The sequence below is a fragment of the Nannobrachium achirus genome, assembly GCF_963921795.1.
Source record: "Nannobrachium achirus genome assembly, chromosome: 7".
Classification (NCBI taxonomy): domain Eukaryota; kingdom Metazoa; phylum Chordata; class Actinopteri; order Myctophiformes; family Myctophidae; genus Nannobrachium; species Nannobrachium achirus.
The window spans coordinates 70,609,719-70,622,218 of NC_137816.1; the positions used below are offsets into that span (position 1 = coordinate 70,609,719).

At 41.8% G+C, this 12,500-nt stretch overlaps 1 protein-coding gene across 1 annotated transcript in view; it reads left to right on the forward strand.

Annotated features, from left to right (window-relative positions):
• LOC308288488 (tryptophan 5-hydroxylase 1-like) overlaps positions 1-12,500 on the forward strand; it is a gene marked incomplete at its 3' end in the record, with an annotated part of 50,727 nt that overhangs the window by 25,802 nt on the left and 12,425 nt on the right. The window contains exons 6-7 of the mRNA XM_080729941.1: positions 4,859-5,055; positions 7,542-7,677. Of these exons, the coding sequence (XP_080586067.1) occupies positions 4,859-5,055; positions 7,542-7,677 (333 nt within the window). The remainder of the gene's footprint in view (positions 1-4,858; positions 5,056-7,541; positions 7,678-12,500) is intronic.

The following is a 12,500-nucleotide window of genomic DNA, read 5'->3' on the forward strand; positions in this document are numbered from 1 at the left end:
CAGTATGTTAACACACTACACTATGAGTTACAGACAGTATGTTAACACACTACACTATGAGTTACAGACAGTATGTTAACACACTACACTATGAGTTACAGGCAGTATGTTAACACACTACACTATGAGTTACAGACAGTATGTTAACACACTACACTATGAGTTACAGGCAGTATGTTAACACACTACACTATGAGTTACAGACAGTATGTTAACACACTACACTATGAGTTACAGGCAGTACGTTAACACACTACACTATGAGTTACAGACAGTACTAACCTCACTACACTATAACCATGAGTTACAGACAGTATGTTAACACACTACACTATGAGTTACAGACAGTATGTTAACACACTACACTATGAGTTACAGGCAGTATGTTAACACACTACACTATGAGTTACAGACAGTACTAACCTCACTACACTATAACTATGAGTTACAGGCAGTATGTTAACACACTACACTATAACCATGAGTTACAGGCAGTATGTTAACACACTACACTATGAGTTACAGACAGTACTAACCTCACTACACTATAACTATGAGTTACAGGCAGTATGTTAACACACTACACTATGAGTTACAGGCAGTACGTTAACACACTACACTATGAGTTACAGACAGTATGTTAACACACTACACTATGAGTTACAGACAGTATGTTAACACACTACACTATGAGTTACAGACAGTATGTTAACACACTACACTATGAGTTACAGACAGTACGTTAACACACTACACTATGAGTAACGGGCATTACTAACCTCACACTACACTTTAACCATGAGTTACAGACAGTATTGTTAACACACACTACATTATGAGCTACGGGCAGTACTAACCTCACAATACCACTATAACCATGAGTTACAGGCAGTACGTTAACACACACTACATTATGAGCTACGGGCAGTACTAACCTCACAATACACTATAACCATGAGTTACATACAGTACGTTAACACACACTACATTATGAGCTACGGGCAGTACTAACCTCACAATACACTATAACCATGAGTTACAGACAGTACGTTAACACACACTACATTATGAGCTACGGGCAGTACTAACCTCACAATACACTATAACCATGAGTTACAGACAGTACGTTAACACACACTACATTATGAGCTACGGGCAGTACTAACCTCACAATACACTATAACCATGAGTTACAGACAGTATGTTAACACACACTACATTATGAGCTACGGGCAGTACTAACCTCACAATACACTATAACCATGAGTTACGGACAGTATGTTAACACACACTACATTATGAGCTACGGGCAGTACTAACCTCACAATACACTATAACCATGAGTTACAGACAGTATGTTAACACACACTACATTATGAGCTACGGGCAGTACTAACCTCACAATACACTATAACCATGAGTTACAGACAGTATGTTAACACACACTACATTATGAGCTACGGGCAGTACTAACCTCACAATACACTATAACCATGAGTTACAGACAGTATGTTAACACACACTACATTATGAGCTACGGGCAGTACTAACCTCACAATACACTATAACCATGAGTTACAGACAGTATGTTAACACACACTACATTATGAGCTACGGGCAGTACTAACCTCACAATACACTATAACCATGAGTTACAGACAGTATGTTAACACACACTACATTATGAGCTACGGGCAGTACTAACCTCACAATACACTATAACCATGAGTTACAGACAGTATGTTAACACACACTACATTATGAGCTACGGGCAGTACTAACCTCACAATACACTATAACCATGAGTTACAGACAGTATGTTAACACACACTACATTATGAGCTACGGGCAGTACTAACCTCACAATACACTATAACCATGAGTTACAGACAGTATGTTAACACACACTACATTATGAGTTACGGGCAGTACTAACCTCACAATACACTATAACCATGAGTTACAGACAGTATGTTAACACACACTACATTATGAGTTACGGGCATTACTAACCTCACACTACACTATAACCATGAGTTACAGACAGTATGTTAACACACACTACATTATGAGCTACGGGCATTACTAACCTCACACTACACTATAACCATGAGTTACAGACAGTATGTTAACACACACTACATTATGAGTTACGGGCATTACTAACCTCACACTACACTATAACCATGAGTTGACTGCTTTAACCAGTGAAAAATAGCAGATCTACAAGCTCAAAAAGTCGTGAAAATGTGTGCAAATCTTTGTTGTGACTCAAAGTTTGCTTCTGGGGGGGTGCCTGGAACTAAATATTTTGTGATGGGGGTCCGTGTGGCCAAATACATATCATTTTGGGGGTCCTTCACATGAAAAGGTTAGAGAACCACTGACATAGTAGTCTCTCAAGAACAGACTAACTGAGCTCCAGCTGAATGAAAAGGACCTTTTCTTTGACGATGGCTGGCCAGATTGCTGACATAGAAACATAGGTTTTTCAAAAAACCTTAGAAGGATTCAAAAGACACTCATAGAATCGGGTCAAAATTAAAATTTTCACGATTTTTTAAAAATAGCAGATCTACAAGCTCGCAGCGTGGCACTCGGTGCCGCGCTGTGAGCTTGTAGATCTGCTATTTTTCAATAGTTAAATCTGAACAAAGCTAGCCTGTCAGGCCAGTCCTGAACTGCGCTCACTCACTCATTCCTTCCCCAGTATCAGGTCTGGACTTCGGCCTATAGGCACCAAAATGGAACGAAGGCCGACATTTTATTTTTCCTTTTTTTCCTAATGGCCGGCCTGGACCGGCCGGGAATGAACTGGCCATTCGGTAGTTGTCCTGCTTTTCCCAATGGCCAGCACGTCCCTGCGTGTCTTGCTATTTCCATCTGGGTCCCCATGCTGGCTTGTGCCACAGACATAGAACATGAGTGGACATGAACACATGAAGAGCTAGAATCCAAATCCTTCAACCGCTTATCCGCGGGGGTATAACAGTATAACAGTTCCAACTGAGATTTCCAGAGTTCCCTATCCTGAGCAACTTCCTCCACTCCCTCAGGGAGTATACCGAGGCGTTCCCAAGCCAGTGTGGAACAAACAAAAAACAAAGAATAAAAATAATAAATAAATAAACTAGATCTTTTTTGGAACCATGAATGAACTTTAGTTCAATTTGAATTATAAAAAAAAAACTGCACTACTGACACGTCTCACACATGTTTATGTCTTTGCTAAATAGTTACTGTATCGATTTTAAATCGTTGAATCCAATCGTATCGACAAAAATGAACCAATATCGTAAGTCTATTACTCGTATCATAATGCTATTAAATGTATCGTTACACCCCTAGTTTATTGCGACCGTCAGGTCGCAGTTACTATCAAAACCTCCACCAGCTGTCTGTCAGTCTGTCTGTCTGTCACACATAACATGTCACAGTTTTGCCCTTGCCCTATCTCCGCAACCGTTGCCCCGATCCATGCCAAACTTTGCACGCACACCCCTTGGCTGCCAAAACACAACCTCCACCCCTCATTTCTCACATGGCCCTCTTCTAGCGCCACCATGAGGCCGATTCTTGCAAAACACATTTTTGGACACAGCTCGTACAGATTTTGCCCTAAAATCACGCAAATCGGTACACACTCGGTCTACAGTCATGGCATCAACATGGATCTGTCCCATCTAGCGCCACCATATTTTATGGACACTGCTCCTACACATTTTGCCCTAAAATCACGCAAATCGGTACACAGTATGTCTACACTCATGTCATCAACATGCATCTGTCCCATATAGCGCCACCATCAGGCACATTTTTGGACACTGCTCCTACACATTTTGCCCAAAGATCACGCTGATTAGGGAGTCTTACAGGTATTATATGTTAATCTTCCAGTGGAGACATAGACTTACAGTAACATAGTATATGTTCATATTGTATATATTTATATTATATGTTAATCATCCAGTGGGGAACCCATCAGTCACATAGACTTTACCTCGGAGGAGGTGAGGACGTTGGGAGTGGTCTTCAGAGAGCTCAACAAGCTGTACCCCACCCACCTATCTATCAATCTATCTACCTATCTACCTATACCTATCTATCTATCTATCTATCTACCTACCTACCTACCTACCTACCTACCTACCTACCTACCTACCTATCTACCTACCTACCTACCTACCTACCTACCTACCTACCTACCTACCTACCTATCTATCTATCTATCTATCTATCTATCTATCTATCTACCTACCTACCTACCTACCTACCTACCTACCTACCTACCTACCTACCTATCTATCTATCTATCTATCTATCTATCTATCTATCTATCTATCTATCTATCTATCTATCTATCTACCTACCTACCTACCTACCTATCTACCTATCTACCTACCTACCTATCTATCTATCTATCTATCTATCTATCTACCTATCTATCTATCTATCTATCTATCTATCTATTTACATTGTGTTATGGTTTATTCCAGTGGAGAACCCATCAGTCACATTGACTTCACCCAGGAGGAGGTGAGGACGTGGGGCGTGGTCTTCAGGGAGCTCAACAAGCTGTACCCGACCCACCTATCTATCAATCTATCTACCTATCTACCTATACCTATCTATCTATCTATCTATCTATCTATCTACCTACCTACCTACCTACCTACCTACCTACCTACCTACCTACCTACCTATCTATCTATCTATCTATCTATCTATCTATCTATCTATCTATCTATCTACCTACCTACCTACCTACCTACCTACCTACCTACCTACCTACCTACCTACCTACCTACCTATCTATCTATCTATCTATCTATTTACATTGTGTTATGGTTTATTCCAGTGGAGAACCCATCAGTCACATTGACTTCACCCAGGAGGAGGTGAGGACGTGGGGCGTGGTCTTCAGGGAGCTCAACAAGCTGTACCCGACCCACGCCTGCAAAGAGTACCTGAAGAACCTCCCCCTGCTGTCCAAACACTGCAACTACAGGGAGGACAACATCCCACAGCTGGAGGACGTGTCGCGCTTCCTCAAAGGTGAGAGAGAGGGCGCCAGAGAGGCCTCGATTAACTCTTTCTCAGCCACGGGGAGCCACTTAATATTAACACCGGATTAAACCGTATTTCTTCTGTACTTAAATTAGCCGACCGGAATTTTCCGTACTAGGTCATTAAAACCGAAATAAATGATAATTATCAAAAAAAAAAAAAAGAAAAAACGATCGGCAGCTCTTCGACTGATCTAAAAGGATCATTTTCTCAACCCTCTGAACCGGAAGTGCTTCTGGTAGCTTTCAGCCAGCATAGCCACAACCCCGTCCACTTTCATTGTAGGAGGAGGCGTTAGCATAGCATCTGTCCGTGATGTTTTCGATCAGAAAAAGTTGACATGGGCGCTTCATACGGAGTGATTACATTCGCTTGCCTCGATGTGCACGGATCGTGCACGCGAAGCGCACGGGGGGGAAGACGACTCGGCCAAAATCCCCACTACATATATGCCAATGCAGATCGAGACACTTCACTGGTGAGTTTACAACGGGGGATCGAAGAAAAAAACGTTGCCATCCAAGAAGGACGGGGGGCGTGTTGATGCTCATAATCATAATATTACGTCTCAGATCATAATACAATAATAGACATTTCCGGCTAGTCCACAGACAAGCCATCCTGGCCAGGCTGGGAAAGTGTGAAAAATGAAAAATATTCCACCGGATGGAGACTCCATTTCTTCTAGTTTTTCACTATTTGTCGTCGCCATCGCGGCGCCAACTCACTACTGCCGCGCAGGTCAGAGGACCGAAATGCACCGCATTAACAGAGCATTAGTCTCTTTGGGTGTTATTCAGCTCTGTGACGTTGGAAGCACTGTTTTGTAAGAGCAGTATTCAACAAGGAAGAGTGTCTCCATCCAGTGGAATATTTTTCATGACGTCCTATAAATGTATTTTAATGGTGTAGTGGGGGGCTCATACCGCGTCCACTAAGTAGAGTAAGCTTTCAACTGTCCACTGATACCTTTGGTTTTGTGAGGGGCGAAACAGTTTTTGTTATTTTCGGACCAGACGACGGGTCTTTCCGGATTTGCCAAGGATTACGGAGGTAGAGGAACATAGTGTTAGGGAGAACTCCACTAACGCTATGGACCAGAGCTAGGAGGTAGAGGAACATAGCGTTAGGGAGAACTCCACTAACGCTATGGACCAGAGCTAGGAGGTAGAGGAACATAGCGTTAGGGAGAACTCCACTAACGCTATGGACCAGAGCTAGGAGGTAGAGGAACATAGCGTTAGGGAGAACTCCACTAACGCTATGGACCAGAGCTAGGAGGTAGAGGAACATAGCGTTAGGGAGAACTCCACTAACGCTATGGACCAGAGCTACGAGGTAGAGGAACATAGCGCTAGGGAGAACTCCACTAACGCTATGGACCAGAGCTAGGAGGTAGAGGAACATAGCGTTAGGGAGAACTCCACTAACGCTATGGACCAGAGCTAGGAGGTAGAGGAACATAGCGTTAGGGAGAACTCCACTAACGCTATGGACCAGAGCTAGGAGGTAGAGGAACATAGCGTTAGGGAGAACTCCACTAACGCTATGGACCAGAGCTAGGAGGTAGAGGAACATAGCGTTAGGGAGAACTCCACTAACGCTATGGACCAGAGCTAGGAGGTAGAGGAACATAGCGTTAGGGAGAACTCCACTAACGCTATGGACCAGAGCTAGGAGGTAGAGGAACATAGCGTTAGGGAGAACTCCACTAACGCTATGGACCAGAGCTAGGAGGTAGAGGAACATAGCGTTAGGGAGAACTCCACTAACGCTATGGACCAGAGCTAGGGAAAACGATGCCTGCGCCTGGTGTTAACAGATGGGAAATGTTGAATTATTGTACTGGAGGATTAACATTATCGTATTTGACAGAAAACTATCGTACACAGCCAAAAAGGAGAAATCACCAGCGTAAAGATGTAAAAAAGAAGTGTGTTTAGTGTAATAAAAAACCGAGCCTAAAACTGCACTGGAAAGATGTGACATTGTCTTTAACGCCTACAGTTCTATAGGGTCAGATTGACCGATAGATAGATCTACAGTTTTATAGGGTCAGTTTGACCGATAGATCTACAGTTCTATAGGGTCAGATATCGACCGATAGATAAATCTACAGATCCATAGGGTCAGATTGACCGATAGATAGATCTACAGATCTATAGGGTCAGATTGACTGATTTCCTGGTTTATTTTGAGAAGCCAAACCGGATCCAGAATCAACAGCCAGGGAATTTATTGAATTCACGCTCTTTTTGGCGAAATGCCGAAATCAAATTATCGTACGTTTGGGCATTTTTTGAATTATTGATCGTACATCATACAGAGGGTCAAAGACGATAATTACCCTACATCTGGCAATGTTGCCTACACCTAACCTGTGTGTGTGTGTGTGTGTGTGTGTGTGTGTGTGTGTGTGTGTGTGTGTGTGTGTGTGTGTGTGTGTGTGTGTGTGTGTGTGTGTGTGCGTGCAGAGCGGTCAGGGTTCATCATCAGACCAGTAGCAGGGTATCTTTCTCCCAGAGACTTCCTGGCCGGCCTGGCCTTCAGAGTGTTCAACTGTACACAATATGTTAGACACAGCTCTGACCCCCTGTACACCCCTGAACCGTAAGTACACACACACACACACACACACACACACACACACACACACACACACACACACACACACACACACACACACACACACACACACACGCGCGCGCACGCGCACACACGCATACGCACACGTGTGCATGTGTGTGTGTGTGTGTTGGGGGAAGTAAAACAATGTGCAAACACAGCAGCAAGATTGGTGAGCTGCTGTGATAAGAGAAGGATATCAAATGGAACCCAACCACCTTAAAAACCATTGTATATATCCCTGCTCTGCCTGCACGTTACCGTGATGCATGAAAACTGTTTTCACCTGTACATATTTTGTTCTGATTGTATTGTATTTTATTGTGTACACTTCTGCTTTGGCAATGTAAACGTATGTTTTCTTAACCTGACTTTCGTCAGATGGTGGCAGTAGTGCGTAGGCTACCGCTCTACTTTACCATCTGAGTTCTCTCGGTGGGAGTTGATAACGCTCGTAAAGTCCCGGGCTGGACCAATCAGCGGCAGCTACGGGCGGGCTCTGAGCGGCTCTGAGCCAATAGTCTGATTGCAGACCACGTGGATGCAGACAGGCCAATATGAGTGGTTGGAGTTGGCACTCCCAGACTGTGACAGAGAGACGGCCACATCCAATCACCTGCTAAAAAATGGCCCGCCCCTTACATCGAGTCTGCCCGAGAGAGCCCAGATGTAAGGCAGAGCGTTACGCACTGCTGCAACTATCTGGCGCAGTCAGGTTAATGTTTTCTCATGCCAATAAAGCCCTTTGAATTGAATTGAAAACATTGGGCCCGATTCACCAACCTACTTACGAACGTTCTTACGAAGAAATTTGTTCTTAGACCCTTTTAAGAAGTTTTTTAAGAAGATTTGGCATACACCAATGTTTTCTTAGCTGTGATTTGTTCTTATGTTAAGAAAAAATCTACGCACACTGTAGAGCACTCTTAGGGTGGCCTTTTAGTTCTTAAGTGTAAAATGCTGTGCTAAAATAATGTATTCTTTATGTTTCATCAATTCTACAGTTGTATAATAATATGATTTAAATAATCAAAATATTTTTATCAGATCTTTAGAGCAGTGGTTCTCAAAGTGTGGTTTGGGGACCCCCAGGGGTCCTTTAGGAAGTTCCAGGGGGTCCACACAGTAAAACAAAAAAGAGTTTTACCATTTTAACCCAGTTTTATTTATTTTTTATTTTTTTTGAAAATAGCCGATCTACAAGCTCACAACCGAACGCATTACCATTACAGCCCATTTTGAGCTTGTAGATCGAATATTTTTTAAACACTTTGATAAATCTTGAAAAATCTTCCCAGGCAGGGCAGTCTACAGAATGCATGTTAATTTGGGGGTCCTTGACATGAAAATGTTTAGAACCACTGGTTTACTGACTAGTTTTCAACAGGTCTGAAAATTGCATCCCAACCCAAAATGAGCCGGTTGAGTTGAAGCCCAAGCCCCATACTCACCCCCTACGCCCCCCCCCCCTCCCCCCCATAACCCAGCTCCCTACCCCTACTTCCACCCCATTACATACTAAGCAGCTGCTAACTTAAAGCCCCACTATTAGAGGAGGAAAAAACCCTAAAAAAGAGCCTTAGTTTTTGAGATACCCCTACCCGGGGTAGAACAAAACGTGACATAGTTTTTTCAAATCTTTAGGATGTCCCCTTCATGAAATGGATTGTCACAAGTTTTACTTTTAATGCAATAGTCATGAAATTGATCCATGAAGGGACTCACCACATAGGCAAAAAAAACGCCTATCCTGAAAGATGGAGTTCCAAGTCAATCCTTTGTCATTTTCTACCTGCTGGTTGTTTTTACCTCATACTTGCACAGAAGGTCTACAGGTAGTGTCCTTACATCCCAGAACAATCAGAATGCAAAAATGTGGTTCTGTTTTGAATCTGTAGCCTTTTATATAAGGATTTTCTATAGGCGGAAATTACATTTCTAATGAATGTTCCCCTGTAATCCTGGTGATAATCTTCTATAAGTGGTAGAACAAAACCTGACAGTGTTTTTTCACAACTTTGACTTGTCCTCTTTAGCCCAGTCAATCTGAGGTTTGACCCAAAAGAAATTGCAATAGTAATGGTTCAAGGTTTTTTATGATCCTTAGAGTCATCCAAAACACATGTTATAAATCTACCAAAATATTCTTAGTGGATCAAGGTAAATTCAGTTGGTTCAAGTTTGGGTCCCTTCACTTACTATATAGGAAAAAAAGACTCCCCAAAAGATCTTCTTTAAGTAGCACGTGAGGGGTCTAACTAGGGGGTTTTCATGATTCTGAATCCATTGCAAGCATTTGTTTTGCACAAAAAACATTCCTCTGGCAAAAAATGGACCCCACAAAGTGTGAAAAGTGATGACTCATCACTAAACCATCACTATACCATCGTGTTGTGGGTCAGTTTTTGGCCCGAGGAATGTTTTTCATGCAAAACAAATGCTTGCAATGGATTCAGAATTATGAAAACCCCCTAGTTAGACACCTCACATGCTACTTAAAGAAGATTTTTTGGGGGGTCTTTTTTCCTGTATAGTAAGTGAAGGGACCCAAACTTGAATCCCCTGAATTTACCTTGTTCCACTAAGAATATTTTGGAAGATTTTTAACATGTGTTTTGGATGACCCTAAGGATCATAAAAAACCCTGAATGATTACTATTGCAATTTATTTTGGGTCAGGCCCCTTTTTAGCTTAGATTGACTGGCCTACTTCATGAAATGGATGGTCAGTAGTTTTACTTTTACTGCAAAAGTCATGAAATTGATCCATGAAGGGACTCACCACATACTGTAGGCAAAAGAAAAAAAACGCCGACCCTGAAAGATGGAGTTCCTAGTCAATCCTTTGTCATTGTCTACCTGCTGGTTGTTTTACCTCATACTTGCACAACAGGTAGTGTCCCTACATCATTCCCAAGGCCTAATTCTCTTCACCTCAAAAGCAGCAAAAATATTGTTCTATAAGCAATCTATGGTAGTCAGACTTAAATGCAGTATGTATGTATGTAGGGCAGGCCTACATGCAGTAGAATACACTATTTTGTGTGCACCATTCTTAATGCCAAATAATCAGCAGCTTTTTCTCATTTTCATTTATTTTGTTTATTTCTTTTTCAATCAACAACTATTTTGAGCAGTCTGAAGGAGACTGACCAATGTTTTTATTTCTTTGAATTAGTCACAAGCAGGACAGTCCATATAAATACAGGAGCAATATTCCAACCCTTCCCAACTGGATTCCACAGAAGGGGTTTGGGGACACGATTGTGGTATATAATAATAATATATATATATATATATATATATATATATATATATATATATATATATATATATATATATATATATATAAGATATAACACTTTGCTAGCCTGTTGAACATGCTGTTCAAAAGCATCCTCAGTGGGAGGTAGATGTGAGACTGACATTTCTGTTGTTGATGGAAGAATACAACAGAGCTCATCAAGACTGGAACACGGCTGGCCCTTTCCCTTCTTTTTTAGGCCATAGAGAATGAGGGCATATTGTCTTGCACATGCTAAAGTCTCTGGTGGACTATCTGGCAAGCCAAAGATTCTCATACCCTGAAGCTCATTTATGTGCTTCTCCAGCTTGTTGAAAGCTGTTGTTTTGCTTATTGCATCCAGTCAGTGCGTGCCATGCTGGAAGACTCTCACACAAAGCCACTCCCAATGTATTTGTAATATCAGACACAGGGATGTATCGTTGTCTATCCCATGACCAGCATGCATGACAATCGAAGCTGTTCCAAGGAGTTGTCGACTAACATAGTAGATGAGCAACACAAGTACATCCATAGTACATATAAATTGACAGATAGTCTACCAGAGGCTTCAGCATGTGCAAGACAATATGCCCTCACTCTCTCTCTATGGCCTAAAAAAGAAGGCAAAGGGCCAGCCGTGTTCCCGTCTTGCTGAGCTCCTTTGTATTCTTGCATCAACGACAGACATGCCAGTCTCACATCACTGAGGATACTTTTGAATGTTCAACAGGCTATGTACCAAACTGGTACAGTAAATGGTGCCACAATCATGTCCCCAAACCCCTTGTGTGGAATCTAGTTGGAAAGCCTGTCCTGTTCAAAAAATAGCCTGCAACAAGCAGTAAGAGACCTCACCCAACTCTCCTGCTATGATAAGGATTGTTGCAGTCAAAGTAGTATGTGCCTCAATGTCTCTCTGTGGGATTGTGTTGCACATAATGTTACTCCTGTATTTACAGTACATTGACTGTAAACTAAAATAAACAAGAAATTACACAATCCTTTTATACCAGCTTGTGCCTTGTGGACCAGCCTTGTGGAGCATGGTAGTAGCCCTTGGTTGTAATCCACTGGGAACTGAATTCCTTCTTACCTTTTATACATCATACCATATTTATTACTATAACATAGACAGAAAGAATTCAATAAATCCATTGACCAGCCATTGGCCAAGTGCCAATACACAGCGGATTATGTCACAAATTCTCCTGCCAAAATTACGTCAGAATTTGGAAAATCATGGCTTTTTATCCATTGACCAGCTTTGCAAGCAAGTTGGTAAAAATTGGTCAGTCTCCATCACACTGCTCAAAATAGTTGTTGATATGAAAATATTGAAAAAGAAATAAACAAAATAAATGAAAATGAGAAAAAGCAGCTGATAGATTATTTGGCATTACGAATGTCACACATATACCTATACCTGATAACCATCCATAGATTCTATATGAATATGAAGTGTGTAGAGACATGGTATCAAATTGTAATCCCAGTTATTAAACAGTCATTGTGTTGTATTTGA